This window comes from Mesoplodon bidens (assembly GCF_964165515.1).
Source record: "Mesoplodon bidens genome assembly, chromosome: 19".
Classification (NCBI taxonomy): Eukaryota; Metazoa; Chordata; class Mammalia; order Artiodactyla; family Ziphiidae; genus Mesoplodon; species Mesoplodon bidens.
In genome coordinates this window covers 42669276-42692624 of record NC_138179.1, presented here as the reverse complement: position 1 = coordinate 42692624, position 23349 = coordinate 42669276, and the positions used below count along the sequence as shown (strand labels likewise).

General features: G+C 54.0%; 2 protein-coding genes across 2 annotated transcripts in view; one reads left to right on the top strand and one right to left on the bottom strand.

Annotated features, from left to right (window-relative positions):
- The window catches only part of SGSH (N-sulfoglucosamine sulfohydrolase), a 7609-nt gene extending 6255 nt beyond the window's left edge, over window positions 1-1354 (top strand). The window contains exon 8 of the mRNA XM_081219689.1: window positions 21-1354. Coding sequence (XP_081075815.1) covers window positions 21-580 — 560 coding nt within the window. The 3' untranslated portion in view covers window positions 581-1354. The remainder of the gene's footprint in view (window positions 1-20) is intronic.
- On the bottom strand, window positions 1355-23349 carry CARD14 (caspase recruitment domain family member 14; the record flags this gene model as incomplete). Its single annotated transcript, XM_081219687.1, has 20 exons — window positions 1355-1593; window positions 2229-2344; window positions 3031-3152; window positions 5193-5366; window positions 6252-6366; window positions 7087-7150; window positions 8184-8421; window positions 8596-8722; window positions 10283-10475; window positions 10667-10727; window positions 12349-12443; window positions 12535-12677; window positions 13209-13316; window positions 14594-14749; window positions 15262-15387; window positions 16006-16125; window positions 17121-17288; window positions 20494-20819; window positions 21750-21887; window positions 23139-23349. 20 exons carry the CDS (start codon window positions 23347-23349, stop codon window positions 1398-1400), a joined length of 2997 nt encoding a protein of 998 aa, XP_081075813.1. The 3' UTR covers window positions 1355-1397.

Sequence of the window (23349 nt, the reverse complement as noted above, 5' to 3'; positions counted from 1 at the left end):
AGATGTCATCTCCTTTCCAGATCTCACGCCCACCATCTTGGATTGGTTCTCTATCCCCTACCCCAGCTATGCCATCTTTGGCTCAAAGACTGTCCAGCTCACTGGGCGGTCCCTCCTCCCGGCGCTGGAGGCGGAGCCTCTTTGGACCACGGTTTTTGGCAGCCAGAGCCACCATGAGGTCACCATGTCCTACCCCATGCGCTCCGTGCACCACCAGAACTTCCACCTTGTGCACAACCTCCACTTCAAGATGCCCTTTCCCATTGACCAGGACTTCTACATCTCGCCAACCTTCCAGGACCTCCTGAATCGCACCACAGCCGGCCGGCCCACAGGCTGGTACAAGGACCTGCATCACTACTACTACCGGGAACGCTGGGAGCTCTTTGACAGGAGCCAGGACCCCCACGAGACCCAGAACCTGGCCACTGACCCCCGCTATGCCCAGGTTCTGGAACTGCTTCAGACCCAACTGGTCAAGTGGCAGTGGGAGACCCACGACCCCTGGGTATGTGCTCCCAATGGGGTGCTGGAGGAGAAGCTCTCTCCCCAGTGCCGGCCACTCCACAACGAACTGTGAGGCCCTCCCCACCCCCACAGTGAGGGACCGCTGTCCTGTGTCTGAGCTGTGTCCTGGCACAGGAATTCCCTGGGGGGTACCCAGGATGGTGCAGAGTCCCCAACCTGTGACAAGGTGAAGGTGGTCTGGGGAACAGCAGGAAGAAGGGTCTGGGACGTGGGGCTTCAGTCCCTCTTGGTTCTCTGGAACCCACAGACGTTCTTGTGCCCTTCACCTGAGAGGAGATGGGCTTCTGTTTGCCACGAGGGTAGTGGGTGAGTGCAAACTGCACTCAATGTGGGGACAGCGTCTGTTTGTCAGTCCTGGTCTGGAGGGAGCCTTTGAAGGAAACTTGGGCTTGTCTTCTTCCTTCACTTTGTTCACAGTCAGGCTCCCGAGCCCCGGGCTGGGTTTCCATACCACTGATTCTGGGCAGGCTCCCTAAGTGACGAGTTTCATCCTGGGGTCTGTACGAGCAGAGCTTGCCCTTCTTTTTGAGAGTGTCCAAGGATGAAGATGTCTCTGCTCAAGGCCTGAAACTGCCCCATCCTCTGGTTGGGTGAATTCTGTTTAGGTGAACACAAGTCTGTAGCACAGACAGTACTCATGGTATGCTCCAGACCTGCCCTGCCTCCGCCTGCCTGGAAAACCCAGAAAGGGGGCATTCTCCTTCAAGTAGATGGGCTCCCATCACCCTTCCCACCCCCATCAACTCCATCCTGGAGGACATGGTGGGGAAGCCACAGGCCAGAGCATTGTAAAAGCTTTTTATTTTAGTAAAATATACCACATTCATTTTCTGGATTTGTTTATGACACAGGGGCCATCAGCAAGGCCTCTACTCTGTCCACACAACCTTCTTCTGCTCATCTGCAATGGCCAGGCGGACACAGCCGAGCAGGGCATGCAGGTCGCTCCAGCTGTCAGGGGCCAGGCTGCTGTACAGACAGGGCACTTCATCCAGCTCACCCTCCTCTTGCCTGGCAGCCTCCAGGAGCTGGTCCTCTGCAGTGCCGAGCCGCTGCAGAGCCTTCCTGCCAGAGCCAGAGATGGGAGGGTGGCTCAGGCAGAGCCTTGCACCAGCCTCCCAGCACGGAGCCCCAGAAATCAGCCACCGGCTTGGAATTCTAGGGACCTGGATGGACCGATGATGCAACAGATGCCCCTAGACACAGATGGCCTGCTTTGGGGGGACCCAGTGCCTTGTGAAGAAGGTGTGACTGGGGCCCTAGATGATGTTGCACTAACGGGGGTGGGGGTGGGGGTGGGGTTGGGGGTGGCGGATCTAGTTTATAACTTCGGTTCTCATAAAGGGGGCAGCAGGATATCTGGGCTTGTCCCACCCATGGACCAAATAGTGTTTTTCAGTCTCTGTCCTTACCTAACACAGATGAACTGTTAACTCTACCCCAGGAAACATGTGGCCTCAGCCGAGGTCATTCAGGTTCTAGGGTCTCACCTTACTGTCCTCTGGGTTGCTCCCCGGGGGTGGGCTGCAGGACCTCTGTCCTGGATGTTTTAGGGGAACTGCCCTGTGACACTTCCAAGGCTGGCACGAGGTGAGATCCTGGAAACCCCATCACGGGCTCTGGATGTGGTCACCATGGGCCTTATGGGGAGTTCTGGTGCCCATTCAAACCTCACCACCAGCCCCCAGGGGTGCACCTACTTGAATTTCTTTGCCACCTTCTCATTGATGGAGATGTGGATAATGATGGGGAATATCTCCATCTTATGCAGGACGCGGACACTGTCCAGCTGGACGTCCAGGAGGGCGTGGGTGTTCTGGGGGGAGAGGGGAGGGAAGTGAGCCTCAGCCTTAGAGGAAGTGAGCGGAGCCCACACCCAGGAGTGATGCTGAGAGAAGGGAGAGAAGGGTGAGAAGGGTACAGGCAAGATTGAAGTTTGTAAAGGAGGTGGGGAGAATCCGGGAATGCCCTTTTGTATACAAGGGTGCTGGCTGTACAGTTTTTAAAAGTTTCCATCCGTTTGATTTTTTGCCTGGGAAATCATAGGTCATTGGGATTGAGGGAGACTGCGTAGAGCTCAAATCCCAGGAGTTGGATGGCCCCATCAACCTCTTTGGGGTTGTGAAGGATGGGGGGCCAGTGTGCCTCTGGCTCACAGCTGTTCTGACTGCTCTGTATCAACACAAAACTTTATAGTTCACAGTGAGCTTTTCATATATTTGAGCCTTAAAACATGGAGTGTTATCTCCACTTTACTAATTTAGCAAATGTTTATTAAATATCTCCTGTGTTGAGGAAACAGGCTCAGGGAAGTTAAAAGTCCCGCCCGAGGTCACGTGGACACCAAATGGCAGAAACAGGGTTTGGTCTTTCCATGATGGAGCCAGAGACAAGATGAGCACCAAGCTGGGGTGTCCAGGGGGCCCTGGAGGTTGGCCCTTCCTTCTCCCACTGCCGTCCTCTGGAGATGGAGTTCCTCACAGCCCCCGCCCCACCCCTTACCTTTCCCATGAGGGACTCGACTGCTCTGCAGGTGACACAGTAGCGACCACCAGACGCCTCCCTCTCCTGGATGATGTCCCCTCTCTGGCTGGAGGCATCATACTCCTCCTGGCTCAAGTATGCTGAAGGTGACAGTTGATGGGGATGTCACCCACCCAGCTGCTCCCCCAGGACCCCATGCTGAACACCCATGGGTCTGCCCCCACAGACCCCCACCAGCTCTGTGGTGTCCTCCTCTAGGGTGTCCTCTTTATAAACTTTATAAACCTGACCATGCTCTTCCTGCTTGGAAGAGTCCATGCCCTGCACATTCACCCTAGACCATTGGACACAGCAGGTGCCTAGCCAGTGCCAGGATGTGGGTGGATGGATGGAAGGTTGGGTGGAGGGAAGAATGGAGGGAAAGAAGGAAAGATGGACAAATGTAGATAAACCCTTCTCCCATCACCTCCCAAGCTCCGAATTTACATATGCAACTTCTTAACACCCAGAAATCCCTTCAATCCCTTAAATCAGTGGTTCTCAACCAGGAGCAATTTTACCCCCAAGTTACACTTGGCAATGTCTGGAGACATTTCTGACTGTCACAACTTCTGGGAAAGGGGTATGCTCCTGGCATCTAATGGGTTGAGGCCCAGGTATGTTGCTTATCTGTGATGCACAGGACATCCCACAACAGAGGATGATCCAGCCCTAAATGTCGTGCCCAGGCTGAGAACTTCTGCCCTGAATAAACATGTTAAAACACACCCTGACTTTTCCCTTCTTCCTGAATAGCACCCAGTCTCCCAAGTGAGAACTGCACGTGCCCTCCTGCTAGCCTCCACCCTCCAAAGCATCACCAGATCCTGCAGACAGCTGGCAGACAGCTCTTGGGGCTGCCCTCTTCTCCCTACTGTGGCTTTGCTGTACCACCTCTGGCCCAGCCCCTAGCCAAGCCCTTCTCCAGTCCATCTTCTATTCTGCTTTGAAAACGGGCATTCAAAGATCAGGCCTGATCACGTCCCCTTGCCTACCACATAACACGGCACATCTGGGCATTCACCGCCTCCCCATGGTGCTGTCTGTGCCTCGGTGCCTTTGTACACTCTGCTCCCTCAGCCTGGACTTCCTGGTTCTGCTCGCAAACGCCTGTCCTGTCTTGCCATCAGACTGCAGCCCCACTCCCACCCCCTCCAAAGAATCCCTCTCTGGATCACTTGTGGAGCTAAGATGGGTCAGTCTGCCATGTCTTTAGGTGTCTGTCTCCAGAGGAGCAGAATAGACCCTGAGGGCCTCTTGGACTCTATCTCTAGCCCCCTGCACAGAGCCTAGCACACAGCAGGTGCTCACTGGAGGAACTGCGTGGGCCACACTTGCTTCTCTCTGTCCCCTCTGTGAACTCCAGGGGAGAAGGACAGGGCCCTATTCACTCTCAGCTTGTAGCCTAACTCTCTGAGGCAGCCACCGACCAGTGATTGGTGGATGGAAGAAAGCCAAGGAGCTAAGTCCTGCTCTCCACTCTCCAACCAGCTGAGCCACCTTTCCTGCTGAGCAGGGCCACTGGGACCCAATATTCCCACTGGCCAGTGCATCTCCATGGCCCTACACTGAGTGGCTTTGGGCAGATGGATGGAGCCCTTTGGTTGTATGACTCCGGTTAAGTACAAACCTATCTGCCAGCAGAGCTGCACTGGGAGGAATAACATACCCCCCAAATCCATGTTCATCTGAAACCTCAGAACATGACCTTATTTGGAAATAAGGTCTTTGCAGATGTGGTTAGTTAAGATGAGGTCGCACTGGAGTAGGGTGGCCCTAAATCCCATGACTGGCTCCTTGTAAGAAAGTGACGTGAAGACAGAGGGATACACAGACAAGGAGGCAGAGATGGGAGTAATGCAGTCACAAGCCACCAGCAGCCACCAGAGCAGGAAAAGGCAGGAAGGACTCCCCCCCTAGAGCCTTTGGAGGAAGTGCAGCCTGCAAAGACATCTTGACTTCAGACTTCTGGCCTTCAGAACTGTGAGAGTACACATCTCTGCTGTTTTAAGGTCCCCCCCGGTTTGTGGTCCTTTGTTTCAGCAGCCCCAGGACACTCCTCTGGTTGTGCTGCCCTCCTGAAAGCAAATACTTCTCCTTGCCACCTGACAGTCAGGTGGGACTCCCAGGAGACAGCGTACCTGCTGGGCACTTCTTAAACCCTTGGAGGAGGCACAGCTTCTCCATCAGGATCTTCCCGACCACCCTGGGCACGAAGAGCACGGGCCGGGGCCGGCTGGGCCTGTGGCTGTGCACCAGGGTGTAGGGCACCAGGGTGAAGTAGCTTTCGGCCCAGAAGCACACGGTGGAGGGGTCTGTGGAAGGAAGGAGCCGTGAGCAGGCCGGGCGCCAGGCTGCAGCAACCCCCCCACCCCCAGGAAGGCCTGTTTCTGTTTTGCTCGCCACTGCAGCCCTGGCACCTGCAGTAAGTAACACAGGGCACGCGGGGCTCCCACACGATGCACCATGCCCTCCACACCTGCCCTGGCTGATTCCTTTGTACCTGTTGATTAGATTCCCTGTGCTTCTCTAGGATCAGCTTCGTAGGCTGCAGTTTAAAACCTTTTCCTTGTTTGGCTCACAGGGAGGATAGAGAAACCATGTTCATCCTTGCAAACAATCTGGAAGCTTCCTGTGACTTCTCCCTCAGCCTCAAGGGACACGTGATCCCAGTCCTTCCCTCCCTCCCGGGTCCCTGATCTCCTCTCCTGGTCATTTAGGTTATATTAGGCACTCAAAACACTTTTCAAGAAGAAAATAAACTCAAAACGATTTACCTTTCTCTAAATTCACTTCTGCTTATCTCATTGCACAGTTTTACCGGCTCAGGGGTCTGTGCTGTGCCGGCCTCTGTCACGGCCTCATGCCCACACCAATCACTCAGCAGTTGTCTGAGGGTCCACTGGTTTGTGCAGTGTTGGGCATTTGGAGAGTGTTCAGACTTTAATATTCTAAAAGGACTGCTGTCCAGATGACTGTACCAGTGGCTTCGGCCAGTCTTATTGAGGCAGGTTACAGAAGTAGGAGTGCCAGTTAAAGGACATTAAAGGTGTGTAGCTCAGCTGCTCTCCAGAAGGGCAGGTGGACGTCAGTTATGGTTCTTAAAGACAGATTCTGGCCTAGATGAGTGGCATCACCCTGACCCAGCTCACCAACCACAGCAGCCTCCAAAGACCCTCCACCAGCTCCACCCGCCTCACCTTCTACCTGGCTTGGGTCCAACTGGCCCCCGTCAAAGGATGACCACAGAGGGCTGGCCTTGGTTCTGTCCATACTGACGATGCGGACCAGCTTCTGGGCTCCCCCAGAAGGCTGCTGGACAAGGGAGAAGGGACGTCCCATGGGGCTGGGGGGCTGGCACCACCCCCCCTGCCGCCGGCAAATCCAGGGTGGTCCCTGGACTCCCAGGCTGTGCCTGCTGAACAGCCAGCAGGCCCAGGCCCCATGCCAGGGGGTAGGTGACAGAGGGTGGCAGGAGAGGGTCCTCAGGCTGAGCCCCCAAGCCCCCTTCCCGAGCAGGGCATCCGTGGGAAGCAAGAGGGAAGAGTAGGGGCCCCCAGCCTAGCCCTGCCATGATCCAGGGGGCTGCCCTAGCGCCTTGCTCAGGGACAGCTGAGTGCTCTGTGTTGGGAGAACCCAACAGTGCCTGGCCTCAGTGGGGAATAAGGATGGGGGGCAGATGGTAGGCAAATGGGGTGATGGAGGGAGCAAGACGGAGAGAGCATACATGACGTATCTGCACGCGGTAGAGGAGCTTGCAGGAGGGGTGGCATGCAGACCCAGGTGAAGGTTTGGAGGGCCCGGGGGAGAGACACGCCGGATCACCTCCCTCAGGTTAGCAGCCTACACTCTCCACCTGGGACCCTCAGCCAGTACCCACCTGTCTTCCAGCCCATGCCAGGTGGGGCTGGGACCCTCTGGGTGGAAGGAAGGGTTGATTGGGCCCCTCCCTCCAGATGATGTGAGCTGGGGGAGAGAGGCAGGGCCCACCCAAGCAGGACCCTGCATCTAGGACCTGCGCTGACTGGTCCTCACCTTGCGGGTCATGGTGCTCTTATGAGCCATGTCCTGGATGAGGGCGATGAGCAGCTGCTGAGCCCTGCACAGAGGAGGAAGGCCCCGGCCCAGCTGCAGGGAGGGCTGGACAGGAGAGGTGGGCCCCCTGCCCAGTGCTCTGGGAGACCTTCACTGCCCCCACTGCGGTTCTCCACCCCAGCAGCTATGATAGTCCCCTGGGGTTTTAAAAACCTGCAGAGCCTCAGCCTGGAGATGCTAATTGAATTGTCCCGAGGCGGGATCCGGGCGACACAGTGTGAGTAGGGTCGAGGCCACTGCTCCAGAACCTCGCTACTCCCAGTGTGGCCCGAGGACTTCAACCTGGCATCACCCAGGGAGGGGGTTGGAAATGCAGAGTCTCAGGCCTCTCCCTGCACCTGCTGAGTCTGATCTCCAGGTGACAGAATTTGCCATAACGCTTGAGAGGAGCCAGATGAGACACCATGCTTTGTGCCCTATGGTCGATCTAGAACATGGTTCTGAGCAGGGGTGCTGTTGCTCCCAGGGAGGGTGACCAGCTGTCCCATTTGGCCCAGGACTGAGGGGTTCCCCAGGACATGGGACTTTCTGTGCTAAAACCAAGGCAGTCCTGGACATACCAGCAGGATGAGTCACCTATCCTCAGGGTGCACTGGCAATGTCTGGAGATTTTTGGTTGTCACAGCTAGGGGGGCAGGGGCACTACTGGCATCCAGCGGGTGGAGGCCAAGATGCTGCTCAACATCCTACAGTGCCCAGGAGGGTCCCCCACGACAAACAGTGAGCCAGCCCCAAATGTCAATAGTGCTGAGGATGAGGAACTGGTCCCAAATACTCTAGAATGCTCTAGGACTGAGGTCCATCCCATTTCACAGAGAAATCCCATCCAAGCAGTGAACTTGGTGGGTAGCACATTGGGGGTTCCACTTCTTTGAGGTGCCCCACCCTGTATCCCTCGGCAGTAGAGGGAGCCTCAGGAAAGCTGTTTCTCCTGGGCGGGAGGGGGCCTCCTCACTAAGTGAGGCCAGGCAATGTCCCCCCCACGGGGAGCTCCCCGGGCCCTCTCTGGGGTGTGGGAGCCCACAACAGCTGCTCACTGTGCATAGTTGGGGATGGTGCCCTGTTCGGTGCCCTTGGTGCTGTAGGGGCCAACACGGTGGGCGTGCCAGCAGCTGCCGCCCTGGAACAGGGTGTCTGTGACGTGCAGGATGTCGTTGCAGTGCACCTGCAGCTCTCCCTCTGCCCGCCTCTCCAGGGCAAGGTTGACCCGGATGTAGAAGGAGTCCCCTGACGTGGCCACTTTGGCCTTTAGGTCCTGGACCAGCTTCTTATAACCTGATCAAAGAGGACATGAGGACAGGTAAGTTTAGGGCTGTGATTCCCCATGAGAACAGTTCTGCCTGGGGGGCCTCTGCAGACCTGGGGCTCAGCCTGGCTCTGCAGTGGGCTGGGAGCACTGGCACCAGTGGCCTCTGGGTGGGGGGTAGGACAGGACAGGGGAGTGTGTACCCTCCATGTTGACCTTCACAGACAGAGAGCAGAAGCCGTTCACCCTCTGGAGAAGTCTGACGGCCCGATCCAGGGTCATGCCCTCCAGGACAGCCTTGGACAAGGGCTCTGTTGCCTTGTAATCCACCTGAGGGCAAATCATGAGGGTCACCTCTGTTGACCAGGGTTCTGCAGCTGTGATCTGAGTGCAGGCGTGTGCCCTGCAGGAGACCCACTCCTTCCCAGACACCCACCCACACCCATCAGAGCCCTGTGTCGGGACATCTTGGTGCAGCGCCTCCTGGTTACACACGTTCCTGCCCCGGATCATGTATTGAGATCGCCACTGGGCACTGAGTGTCTGCTCTCCAACATGCTCCATTCTAGAGCATTCTGGAGCAGAGTCCTCAGCTTGGGACTATTGACATTTGGTGCTGTCCTGGGCCCTGCAGGATGTTTTGTGGCATCTCTGGCCTCCACCTACCAGATGCCAGGGCACCCCTCCCGCCACTCCTTCCCCAGCTGTGAAATCAACAGGGCTCTCATCCATTCATTTATTCCCGGTGTTGTTTTGGTTTAGGAGAGTAGATATTTTTATAATGAGAAAAAAAAATGAGATATGTTTTTAACGCTATTAGGATTGAATTGGCCCCATTTGGATATCAGGACTGTCTCATAAAGGGGATCCGTTGCTTTAACCACAACATGAGCTGATAACTGAGAATCTCACGAGGACTGTTAGAAGTGTGACGAAGGGCTTTCATATTGGGTGGACTGATGCTTACGTCAGGAGCTCTGTGTGTGATCATTCGAGACACGTGAGAACTCAGCTCAGCACACAGACAGCGAGAGAGAAGCCATGGGGTCCGAGGGAGTCCTGACTGAGGCCTCAGCCCCTCCCTCTCCCTCTCAGCGCTTGCCTTCACTCCCTACACCCCCCTACCCTGGGAGGAATGGGTGACACCTGTTTCGAGAATTTCTTGCTATTCTTAAAGGGCCTGATGTTTAATAATTCTGCTTTTAGGCTACATCAAAGTCACCTCCCTGCCCATATGTTCACTTAATAATAATTTGGTTGTACATTTATGTTTTTTGCAGTTTAATGAATATTTTGCAGTAAAAAAAATTTTTAGATGCTCCCAATGGTTAAAATGGTGAATTTTATTATATGTATTTTAACACATACACACAAAGTAACGATAAGATCGTTACAGTAAAAAAAAAAAAAAAAAAAAGCCCCACATCAGAATCTTATGTAGCCTTTATCAGATCCCTGGGTCAAGACTGCTGCATCCGCGGGAGGGAGGGGATGTGGGAACAGATGTATACGTATGACTGATTCACTTTGTTGTAAAACAGAGACTAATAAAAAAAAATACTGGGGAAAAGAAAAAAAAAAAAAGACTGCTGCATCCCCAAAGCCCTCTCAACTGGTGCATAGTCCAGACTACAACAGCTCACAGGCTCACCCTCCAGAGTTCAAGGATGTCAAGGTGGAGAAGCGTGCAGGGTTTTGATGAGAATCACCAGGACTCTCCTCTAAACATGTGTGACACTCTGCTTTACATCAGCCCAAGAAGGAGCGTGGGCCTATCCAATAATACATCTTTGTCAAGTTGAATCTGTGGCTTCCTGGGTTACCTGCCCCTCCCACTGACCCCACCCCTGAGAGGATCCTGGGGGCTCGAGGGGTTGGTGCCACACTCACCATCACAATCTGGGTGCCGGGGCACAAGGCCATCTCGTCTGCCGCGGAGCCCGGGGTGACCCGATGAATGTAGATGCCCGTGAGGTTCCCGCCAATAACGCTTATCTGCTCCAGCAGCGCGTCCCCCTGGAAGGCCAGCACCGTGACCTGGCTCAGGATCTTGCGGGCTGGCCTCCGCCTCAGCGGGACACTGCTGTAGAAAGGGAGGGGCCAGAGCTCATGCATCCTAGAGCAAGAGGTCGGGCCAGGCCGTCTCCCCACCTGCCCCCTCTAGTCCCATCACTCTGGTATTCTCCTTCCCCAGCCTCAGAAAGGCTGATAGTGAGGACACAGTCCTCACTCTGCTCTGCCACCTGCTGGCCCTGGCCCCCGCCCTCTGCTCACCTGGCAGAGAGGTGGAGGCCCCCAGAAGACAGCTGCAGGATGCTCTCGGACTCAGGGAGGTCTAGGAGGAAGCCACGGGCTTAGGCCTCGAGCCAGCCTACCCCTCAAGGTCATCCCCCTTCTGAAGGAGCTTTGGCTCACCCGTGCAACCTCAGTGCCGCCACCACAGGCACCCCCCTACCTGTTCTGTCTTTTGCTGAGGCTGAACCTTCTCTTGCCCCTCCCTCCCTTGATGCGTCGAACCTTGATTCACCTCCCCGAAAATAGAAGTAGCTGGTGGAGAGCTGCATCTGCCAGAGTTTAACCTACATTGTGTCCTTTTGCAATCCTTGAATGAGTTGCTAGGGAACTGGATTTCTGGCTTCACTTGAGAAATCAAATCTGGCCTAACCCTGGATGTGTATTTCTGTGTGGCAGCCATCGCCGGCACTGGCCATCGGCTGCCTCCTGTCTCCCCAGGCCACGCTGCTGACCAGCTGGCCATGGCAGGCCTCTGAGTTGGCAATCTCCTAGGACTAGATGTCCCCAGAGTCTCTCCAAGGCCTGTTATTTTATATGTGTCCTGTGAGGCAGATGGCACACCGCCCCCAGCCCAGGTGAGGCTGCCCTTCTCCCCTCCTGAGCCGCTCACAAGAACCAGAGAGGCCAACAGAGAGCTAAGAGTTGCCGGCTGCAGGCAGCCTGTGCCCAGCTCACAGGCAAACAGCCACTTGTGCTTACATTCAAAGCCAAGTGAAATTATACACTCCTGATGTATTTGAGGTCAATTCCACTAAAGTTATATGAACCAGGACATTATGCAGAATAATGACAAAAGGAAAAAAAAAAAGAGCAATGACTCTTCCTGTTCGTGCTCTTACATCCTGGTTGGTTATACCCGGGGTGGATCCTCTCAGTTGATCACCGTTATAAATAAAAATGGCAATGAATTTGCAAAAGGCAAGGTTTCTGGTCACGTGACCCACAGAAAGCCTGGGGCCGTCTGTCCTAAAGGTGCCGCTAGGCAGAACAGCGTGGGGTATGCGCGCCCCTTGGTGGCTGTAGGATGAAATCTAGAGGGTGCTAAGCACCTACTGTGTGCAAGGCCCAAGGCTGGAGGCAGATGTGCAGTGGTGGCAAAGTAAGGAGGCTGCCCGTGAGGGGTCTGTGCCTTGAGAAGGAGGGAGGACCAGTTAAGTGACAAATATGAGGAATAAGCCACAGGAGAAATGGGAATGTCTCAGGTGCCAACACCCAGTAGAAATGTTCCTAGCAGGTGCCTCGGCCAGGAACAGAGAGGATGGAAGCCTGTTGCCCTCTGATATCACTGGGAGGCCCAAGTGTCCATGGGTCGGAGCAGGGAGGGACAGAGAGACAAGGTGTGTGCCTGGAGCTGTCTGAACATTTATGCCGAGCTGGATGTGGAGGTGAATGCAACTCCCTTAGCCTCCAGGTGAAAACAAAGGACGCCCAGTAAGCACGGCACATCTGGACACTGGTTTGAACTGCCAGGTAGTCTGGATTTTCCCAGAGGCCCAGGGCAGTGCAGGAGTCAAGTTCGCTCCTCTCTGCCCATCCCCTGGACAGAAACTGGGGTGTCTCATCTGCCTCCCTGAAGATCCCTGTCTTCACTTCCCCGCCTGACTCTGCCAGCCCAGCCCAGGGGTGGTGGGGTGGCTGCAGAGGTTGGGGGATATGCTCACCTGCCCTGTCTACAATCTCATAATCCAAATCTGCATCACCCTTCTTAGCACCCAGGGAGCCTCCCTGGTCCACCTCCAGGGTTTTGGGGCAGCCACTGAAAAGCATAAGAAGAAGATGGAAGCCAATGTCCCAGTGAGCTGCCAGGGGGCTGGAGTCATCCGATCCCTTTACCAGCCCCTCTCTACCTGAAGGACGAGGGGTCTTCCCAGAAGTCCTCTGTGGCCCGCTTGTACAGGGACTGCTGGCTGGGAGGCACAGGGCTGCTGGAGTGGAAGCTATCCACCAGCTCTCGGCTGGACGTGGCGCTCAGGTCAGACCAGAGCTGAGACTGGAGGAGGACGGGGCAGAAGTCACCATGGGGCTCTCACAGGGACCCCTGGGACACCTCTCCTGCTGCCATACTGTGTAAAGAGTATAATGATGATAAACCACAGCCTCCCACTGACAGGGCAGAGGAGGCAAGAGGGAAGGAAGGGAGGAACAAAGAGCCAGGCCACATTAATTGAGCACCTACTATGTGCTGGGCACTCTATTACCTACTTTCTACATTTTATATTGCTTAGTTCTTATGATAAATCTATACGATGGGTAGCGTTGTCTCACTTTACATATAAAGCAACTGAGCCCCAGAGAGGGCACATTACTGGCTAGTGAGGGTCACATGCTGATGGGGTGTAAACATGCAAGATGCAGAGTGTGGCATTGGAGGATGCAGGTGAAATGTGTAGATCCGGGGGTAGCCCCTCGGTTCACTTAATAAGCATTTCTGTAGCATCTACTATGTGCCAGACCCTCTTCTGTCCCGATAGACGAGGGTGAACCTGGTCTGGCCCCAGCAGTGGCAGAGGCACTGGCATACCTCAGAGGAGCTGCCATCGCTGTTTTCCCATGGGCAGAGGGCAAACATGCGCACCAGCCGCTGCTTCCTCTTCGGACAGGGCTCCCTGGCTCCCGCCTCCTGCTTGGGCTGCCAAAGACCCGGATAGGCCGGTTAATTCAGGAAACGTCCTTTGGTTGCTCTTGGGGTTTCTACCAAGTCCCAAACCCTGTCTCCAGCCTTCCGAGTGGTTTCCTTTCATTGGTTTCAAGGCAAAACATTTATGTCCCCTCCTCCCAGCCTGGGACACCCAGCACTGTGGGAGCTGGCCACCAAGGGGACATGCAGCAACCGGCTTGGTGACTGCATTTTATTCCTTTTGGATAATATCTGTTATTCTTTCCTGGTTATACAAATCATACATACTATATGTATAATATATCTAAACACACTCCACAAAGAATATTGGTGGGGAGGAACAGGCTGATTAGAGAAGAAAATAAAATTGACCCATCCTCCCACACTCAGAAATAGGACAGCTAGCAGTTTGCTATCTGCCCATCAGTCTTTTTTCTATACATATGTATATATATTTTTTATTTTTATTTATTTATTTTTTTTGCGGTACGCGGGCCTCTCACTGTTGTGGCCTCTCCCGTTACGGAGCACAGGCTCCGGACGCGCAGGCTCAGCGGCCATGGCTCACGGGCCCAGCCGCTCCGTGGCATGCGGGATCTTCCCGGACCGGGGCACGAGCCCGTGTCCCCTGCATCGGCAGGCAGACTCTCAACCACTGCGCCACCAGGGAAGCCCTACATATGTATATTTTTTGAACATATTTGATGTGGTAAGTGGGTAGGAAGGAAGGGCTAGGGCCCCTGCATAGGGAGGGGAGGGTCTGTTTGTGCCTCACCCAGGTCCCTGGGCACCTCTGAAGAGTCTCGCCCACCCACCAGGGTGCCTTGGAGCTGGAGCTGCCGGCAAGACCATAATTAGAGGTTTTACAGTAATCTAAGTTCTTTGAGAACATAGCTCCCTCCGTGTCTATCACTCAGCTCTCAGATAGTTGACTTTCAAGCATCCCAGGAAGGCATCGTCCACCAGAGCAAGTGGCTGCCTGCACAGCTTCATATGCTGCCTTCTTTCTTCATCAAACACCACACATTATAGACTCCAGAACCTTCCACTAAGCTACCCCTTCTATGAGGTGCATAGTATTACCATAAAAGGAAACGCAGAAGGAGACTCAGCCTTCCCAGCTGGGTACCTTCAACCTCTGACCACACAGTCTGCTCACGGGAGCCAGCGTGGTGGATGGAGCTGAATCCGGTGGTGCCAGCAGGGCCCGTGCGGCCGGCTCGGTCCCACTCCAGCACACCCTGCATCCCCCCCACCCCCCGCCCCACCCAAGCAGCAGCAGAGCTCACCCCTGGCAGCGACTCGGCCTGCACTTGTAGCCGCTGGACCTGCTGGCGCAGTTCGCAGACCTGGTCTGTCAGCTCAAACACCTTCCTGCGGAGTGCGTCCTTCTCTGCCAGGTTCTGAGAAATCTCCATCTGGGATCCATCCCTCGCTGAGTAGGCCTGCGAGCCGAGACAGAACGGATCGACGCCCAGAGGATAAAGAGGCTGTGCCGCCACCACGGACAAGTCCAGCTAGAGAAAGCCTCCCATTTCTGCCCCGCGGTTATCCTGGACTTCCCCTGTGCGCACCATACACAGCTCATTCTGCAGCTTACCACCATTTACAGTTCACGTAAACGTGTGTGGTTTTAGTAACACCCAATAGGTGGGGTGCACACAAACCACTGTTAGAAACGAAAAGAGGGAGGACGCTGTACAGCAGGCATGGCAGGAGATGACAGTCGAGGGGAGTCAAGAAACCTCCCAGGGACCGGGAGAGAGACCCCGAGTCTGGAACCTGCTGCCATCGAGGGCGGGTGACCCGGCCGGCCTGCCCTCGGCCACACCCAGAGGGGCGGGGCCTTCCCGAGCCTCCCGACCTCCCGAGACTCTGCCGGCGCCGGCGCAGCACCTTCTGTTCTCGGAGCCCCTCAGCCCGACACCCAGGCCGGCCCCTTGCCTCTCCAGGGTACCTGGTCCCGCTCCTTCTGCAGCTCGACCACTTGGCTCTGCAGGACGTTCATCTTCTCCTTGTAGATTTCGCAGTCCACCTTGGTTTTCTGGAACTGGAGCAGGGTCTGCTCCTTCTCTTCCCAGTACTGGACAGAGGGGGACAAACATGGCCCATGAAGGTCAGCGGCTGTGAGGGCGAGGCTGAGGATGGGTGGTGGGGGAGCCTCGAGGAGAGGGAGGGAGGTGGTTCTAGAGGGGAAATAAGGTGAATTCACGCTCGTTTCTTAAGTGCTGGATTCCATGTGCATCTACAGAGTTGCTGTGTTGATTATATTTTAATTTGGTCATCAAAATATGCAGGGGTGCTGCATGTCTATTTGTGTTTTGTTTATTCCATGTCCCAAAATGCATAAATATTTTCCCTCTACCTGCCTCATTCTCTTCCACCATCTCCTTTCTCTCATCCTCCCCTTGCCTTTTATAGCAACTAAAGAAATCCCTGGCTCTCACCCTGGGGCCCCTACTTGAAATCACTCTGTGTTTTAATCACTTGTTTGCCTGACATGTTTTCTCCCCACCCCACAAAGTAGACGTGACCTCTAGTCTTTGACTGTGAGTTGGTGCCCAATCTAGTTTTGACAAAGAAATCAACGAACAGGCCCATGCATTCGTTAGGCAAAGCTGGTTTTAAGCTCAGTGTGGATTAAAGAATCTGCTTCCTCCCCCAGGCAGCCCAGCCCCTAAACACGGCCCAGAAGGGTCACCTGCTTTCGCTGTCTCTCAGCGGCCATGGCCCGCTCCCTCAGAGAGTGGATGCGGTTCACCAGCTCCTGCCTGCTCTCCAGGGCCTCATCCAGGTTCTGCTCCAGAATGTCCTTCTCCGCCTGGTGCAAAGAGAGGTCAGCCCAGGGACCCTGAGCTCCCCAAAGGCCTGCCCCTGGGGAAGCATCCCCATCATCTCGTCCCAAGGATCGGAGGCAGGAAGCTTCAAGGATGGTGTGTGGACGGATTTAGCCTTATTACTGCACATCAGGCAGGAAAAAAGGCAAGGTCAGCAATCAAAATGGACAACATGCATTTCAGCTCCAAGTGTTCATGGCTAGGAAACAAAGTACAGGAAGCTGAAAGCCTCTGAGGGTAGCATAGCACCTCCACTGTTTAGGCAGCTTCAGGCTGCTCCTTCCACAAATCCACAAGCAGAGCTTCCAGGAGGGGGAACACCAACGGGTGGGTCATTCCCTGCTCATGCTCACTTTTATGAGTGATGGCACAGTTCAGGCCACGGGGTGGCAGTGCCAGGCGGTGGCCTGCCCCACACCCCATGAACGTCTATTGAAGGATTAGTTCAAAAAATAGATATTTATTGATTGAAAGGGATTGGAGAGGAGAGGCAGAGGGCTTGCATAATTCCAAGGCTTTGGCATCATTAACTTCTCTGCATCCTACCATTCCCCACTCCCTCATGCCTGCATGGGCAGGGCGGCAGAATATTTTGCAGGCAGAAACGTTGCCCTGCTCCCACAACCTTAAGCTAATCCCATCATTTATAATCAGCCTCATCTATTCCAAACAACAGTGCAGCAGCAAACCAGCTGAGTAAGACTTTCGAATATGTGTGCAACAGCTATCAATTCTGCTAACATTTGGGGGCTGGGAAGAGCGGGAAGGAGGGATGTGAGAAGGAGCCGTGGAGATGAGTCACTAGGTTTCATCTCACCCAGGTCTTAACCACACCTCAATAGGACCACTTGTCAGAAATCCCACAGTCTGGAGGCCACAGGCCAAGGTCAAGGACACTCTCCGCTGGCCACCAGGGAAGGAAGCTGAATCTTGTGGGGACCAGGGCAGGAAGCTGACCCTTGGAGGCACCAGGACCCACCAGGCTGAAGGTCAGGGAGCGGAGCCTCTCATTCTCCTCCTTCAGGCGGCTCAGCTCCTCATCTCCACGCTCCAGCTCATTCGTCATCTTCAGGGACCGCTCTCGAAATTCCCGCTCACAGGAAGAAGACATCTTCTCTCGCTGCAGCTCTTGCTTCATCAGATACAGCTACCAGGATGGAGATCAAGAGGGAGAATGTAACTGCTGTTTCTCCACTAGACCAGGAGCCAGCTGTCGTTCTCAACCTTTCTCCTTAAGGATGATGCTGTTCATACTCAAAGAGGTCCCTCTCCGGAGATTTCAAAATCCATTAAAGGATTTTACCTAATGAATAGCTCCAGTCCCTGCGGGACAGGAAAGACATTTTAGCTTTATTTTACAGATGAGGTGTAGGAGTTAAATCACTGGACTGGGGTCCTCAGGGACAGAACAAGGAGCCCTGGCCACCAGCTCTTGCATCTGACAGCCAGCACAGCCGGGAATGAATGTCCAGTAAGCCTCCTCCAGCATGGCCCTGCTTCTCTGCCTTTCCATATTCTGCTAAACACGTCAGATGAAGGGAAATTGGATTCATGAAAATCAGTAAGTAAAAACGAGGAAAGTCAAGTCAAATAGAGCAGAGATACCTGGGAATACAGGACCTGGTCTATTCAGACACACTTGAACTCTGTGTGCCAGTATGAGCCGCCTCCCACCCAGTGGGCTGCATGTGCAGGGCTATGAGCTCTGTAAACGACCTGGCCAGGTCCTGCTGGCCTCGGTCCTGCTGGGTAGTGGTCCAAGAGAAACTTGCACCTCGAGCTGATGGGCCTGGCCTCTCCCCATCTCAGGTGTGGTGTCCCTGGGAAGAGAGGAGTTTCCCTATAAGGCAAACCCAGGAGGTCTGGATGTCAGGGTGGAGTTCAGCACTCACTCCAGGGTTGGGGTCAAGTGGAGAAGGAAGAACATTTGGACTTGGACTTTTTCCCTCTGACATCTAGTTAGCAAACTTTCCATAAGCAATTACCAAGTTCCTGCTATGGGCTAATAACTAGGTTAGGCATATCATATTCTCCAGATTCAAAAAGTAAAATGAGGGCTTCCCTGGTGGTGCAGTGGTTGAGAGTCCGCCTGCCGATGCAGGGGACACGGGTTCGTGCCCTGGTCCGGGAAGATCCCCCATGCCACGGAGCGGCTGGGCCCGTGAACCATGGCCGCTGAGCCTGCGCGTCCGGAGCCTGTGCTCTGCAATGGGAGAGGCCACAACAGTGAGAGGCCCGTGTACCACACACAAAAAAAAAAAAAAAAAAAAAAATTAAATCATTAAGATCTGGAAGGAGGAGGCCTAAAACTGAAAGTAAACCAAACAAATGAACCTAATTATATTTCAAGCTAATACCGTAACCACATGAAGGGAGAGAGAGAAAGGGGTGAGGCAGAGGCAGAGAAAGAGAAGATGGAGGGCAGCCACAATAACTTACGAACACAGTATTTAACTAAAGACCCTCAGCCTAGGGCAGGGTCGGGTGGTGGCAGGGAGAGAATTACAAATCCTAGTCTAGTCCATTGTACTGGTACGGGCAAAGCAATTCTGAATCTATTTCAGATGTACCACAGGACCGAGCAAGAGAGGAATGTGTTAAAGTGGGAGCTAGGGTTCTCACTGAGGAAAGAGCACACAGTATGGAGTGGGGCACAGCAAGAAGAAACCCTGGGGGATCTACTGGAATTAGAGGTTTGGGCGTGAACTCATGATTTCTAAAACATGTGCATGTACGTGTATATGCATACTTGCGTGCATATGTGCCTATGCATATTTGTATGTGTATGTATACTTGTGGATCTATGTGCACGTTTCCTAGCCCTGTCCACTGAAAGGGCCGAGAAGCAAAGACACCCCAGTAGCAATGAGCATACTGGATCTTGGTCTCTAAAAGGAACTGGGGCTCCTTGGAGAGATGGCTGACCCTGGAGCTGAGGCAGGGTGGGTACGAGATGATCCTGGAATATTTTGTGATGATGCAAAGAAAGTCCGTGCTAAGAAAACGCGGGGGCATGTCCCAGGACACAGAGCAGATTGATGGGGCTCCCACAGCCAAATCTAGGACACTTTGAGCACCAAACTCGCTTAGGACAATAATATGTTTTAGATCACTGGAAATGGGAATCCACATGTCTATGCCAATAACAGATGCATAAGTGGGGAAAAGGAAAGTCTCGTTCTCACAGCCAGGATGCCGAGGGTAAACTGGTCACTGGAGAAAGCACTGGAGATGGGGCTTATCATTCTGCAGCCACTAGAGTAAAGACACGCTCGAGCAAGAATCCCCGGTGAGGCTAAGTCCAGAGGGGAGTGTCGACAAGGAGCAGGGGTGCTTGCTGGCCTCAAAACACCTCCCCCTGACCCCCAGATTGCTTACTAGCTGCAGGGAGTAATAGTGTGACTGGCGATTTTGGTACAATACCTGATCCTGATCTGGATCCTGGACTGGAGGGAAAATGCCATCAAGGATGTAATTTAGGTCAACTGATAAAACTGGAACACGTACAGTAGATTAGATTAAAGGATTGTATCAATGTAATTTTATGAAGTTGATAACTACTACGGTTATATAAGAGAATATCTTATTTTTAGGAAATAGTCTCTGAAATGTTTAGGGGTAAAGGGCCATGATGTACGCAACTCAGGTGGTTCAGGAAAAAGTGTGTGTATGTGTGGAGAGAGAGAGACAGAGAGAGAGAGCACAAGTGATAAAGTAAGGGTATGTGGGAGTCCTTTGTATTTTTACGTGTATATTTTTGGGGAAATTAGAAATTCTTTCTAAATAAAGTTTAAAAAACTAAAATCAAACAGTGCCATAGTTAAAAGCAAAAGCAAATGCCAAAATGACAAGGAATGAATATCCTCCATAAAGAACTCTTGAAGGTCAATAAGGAGATGATTATCCTCAACAGAAAAATGAGTGAAAGACTGCTGGGGTCTAAGGGGCCCTAAATAACAACACTCCTGTTCTCCCACCTGAATCCAGGACCAGCTGAGAAAGACAAAGGAGGGGCCGATAGGGGTCCACTGTCCCCATGGTTACTGACACTGCCGGAGGGGAGTGGGGCCTGGGTGGGTCCACCACTCCCAGAATAGCCAGATGGGCCCCCAGACACAGGCAGGCGGGGTCCCCATGGTGGGCACTTCGCAGACCAGGCAATTACAGGGCAGGGCGGACTCGAGGCCACATAGCCTATGCAAGGGGGCCCTGGTGGAGGAGAAAGGTCAGCTTCCTGCAGGGGCGTCACAGGGAGTGGGGGTGGGAGTTCCAGGAGATGGACCAACGAGTGCAGAGGCATGGGGTGGGGAGCAGCAGGTCAGGATGGGCACCCCGAGCGGCATCCCCGATACCTCCTCTTGCAGGCCACGGCAGCGCGTGGTGGCCAGATCCTTCTCCTGCAGCGCGTTGCTGTAGTGCAGCGAGAGACTCAGCATCTCGTCCTTCAGCTTCAGCACCTCGTGGAAGTGGGCACTGACCTCGTGCTTCATGCGGCCGTGGTCGGCCTCCAGCTGGCGCAAGCCCTCGGCCCGGGCCTCGGCCTGGCCCAGGTGTTCCTGCAGCTGCTGGCACTGCCGCAGCAGGGCCTCCTTCTGCCCCTTCTCCTGGCTCAGCTCTTCCTGCAGGCTGCCGATGGCCCCGGCCAGGCACTCGGTCAGCTTGGACGTCTCCATGAGCCCTGCGGGACGGGGCAGTGGGCCCAGGGGCTCTTCATCCTCCAGAGTCTTGCCTCCTGTGCCCGGACTCTCAAGCAGGACGCCCCCCCCACCCTAATCTGTTGGTCGCCTTAAACGCTTCCAGGGTCAACAGGACTGAATATTTTGGTGAACTAAAGCGTGACAGGCAATTCTGATACAAGGACTACCCCTTCTTGGCTTCCCTGTGGGATCCTGCTCTTCAGACCCAACTTCCCCCCAGTCAGCTGAGCCGTGCTCGATGCTCGTTCTCACGTCATCCTAAGGAAAACATAGCAAAGAATCTATATAACAGAACTCTGAATCACATAAACATGGACTGTGATGCCAAACAGGCAGAAACGTTTTCTTAGCCACAGTTTTGAGTGATGTTGCCTGCTCCTTTGAATACCTAAATCTTTCAACAGCTCCTCCAGAGAAGCCTAAAATTACTCAATTAATAAACATGGCCTCATCTCCCACCCAGCCGGTGTAAACCTTTACTTAGCAGCTCCTCTCCTTTTCCCCTCTGGCGGCCCCTCCTGAGAGCCAGAGCCAGGTGGGACAGGGTGGGACCGGGCTCCCCTCCACCTCAAGCACCAAGTAAAGGTCTCCTAGGAAATGACACACTTCCTCTTTGCCTGCACCTCTCAAATGCAGATTCCACGACCTGTGAGGGTTCTTCTCTTGGTGTTGGATAGTTGGGGACAAACTTTTTCTTTTAGAACCCAAGGTCATGGGCTCTGCCTACCCACCCCCACTATGGTTAGTGTGTGTGTAGGGGGTCTCCTCACCCCCAGAGTGCGGGGTTGGGGGGGTGCCGAGCACAGGGACAGGAATGTCAGCTTGAAGGGAGCAGGGAAATGTCTGGAACGGCCTGCAGTCAAGGCGGGACACCCCCTCACCCCGGGTTACATCAAAGACCCAACTCTCACCACTGAAGTTTGTGAAGTCCACGCTGGGCTGTAGCCCGGTGACCAGGGTGTAGACGTCAGGGTTGTGGAATTTCAGGCTCTCCAGGAAGGCGATGGCCCCGTTCTTCCCTCGAGTCTTCAGCAAATCCAGCAAGTGCCCTTTGGAGAGAGAACAGTCTTAGCTGACCAGGTGCTAGGCGGGCTTCCCATGAGGGGAGCAGGGTGCAGGGAGGGGCATCCTTGCACATCTAGAAATCAGGAGGTCAAAGCAGTTTTCCAGGGCCCCTGGGGTGGGGTCCTCACTGCTCCATTTATTCCCATGATGGTGGTCAGTCTCGAGAAGGGCCAGGCTGATATTTATTGAGGAACTGCTACAACACAAGTGCTAAGAGTTGGGGATAAAAGACTCAGGAGGATGATCTTTGCTCTCAAGGCTTCCCAGGTTTGTTGGTGGACACATGCAGACACATGTATACAAAGCAGGTTGGGGGAAAGAAGCAAATAGCAGCGCCCCAGGTCCTGGGTCCCAGAGAAACTTGGGCCTTCCCAGCCCACCCAGATCCCCTCACTCTCAGCTTGAATTAGTAGCTTGACTTCATTTCTCCTTTAATGGTCATAAGGCAACAGGCACAAATAGTGTCATATTGATAGCTACCACTTACTGCCTGCTTTCCATGGCCCAGGCTTTGAGATGAGTATCTGATAAGTTGTAACCCATTCAATTCTCCTAACAACCTTATGTGATGAAACTATTAGCTTCCCGGTTTCTGAATGAATAAACACAGCTAATCAGACAATCAGAATCAGCTCCAAAGACATCTGGAGTGGGTTGAGTCATGGGTCCCAAAGTTATGTCCACTAGGAACCTACCAATGGGACCTTTTTTGGAAAAGGCTTTGCAAATGTAATTAAGGTAAGGATCTCAAGATGAGATCCTCCTGCGTTATCCAGGTGGGCCCTAAATCCAATCACAAGTGCCCTTATAAGAGACAGAAGAGGAGAAGATGCAAAGATGAAGCCCACATGAAAATAAAGGCAGAGATTGGAGTGATGTGGCCACAAACCAAGGATGCTGGGACCACCAGAAGCAGAAAGAGGCAACAAGTTTTCTCCCCTAGAGCCTTCAGAGGGAGCACAGCCCTGCTGACACCTTGACTTCAGACTTTTGGCCTCCAAACTGTGAGAGAAGACGTTTCTGCTGTTTTAAGCCACCTGGTTTGTGATCATTTGTTGTGGCAGCTCTGGGACACTAATACAGTCCCCATGACTGGACCTCGGGTCCCCTTGGTGTTGTTCCTTAAAGTCCTGCACTCCCTGCCCTCACACGGGCCTTCCCGGTGCAACCTGCACTGAGCAGGCTCTGCAGAAAGGGCCTGCTGGGGCCACGGTGGCCGGGATGCAGGTCCTCACCAACTCTCATGGCCGTGTTTGTGAACCTGGGGCTGTGCAGCACCTCCTCCTCGTCCAGCTGGTCCAGCACCTTTGCCTGGCGCAGGTAGGGGGTGAGGCGGCTGGGGCAGATGCTGCGCACGATCCTGCAGCGGTGGTCCTCCATCTTCTCCCACAGCATCTCCTCATCCAGGGCGGTCAGCGAGGAGTCCGTGTGGCACAGTTCTGCCAT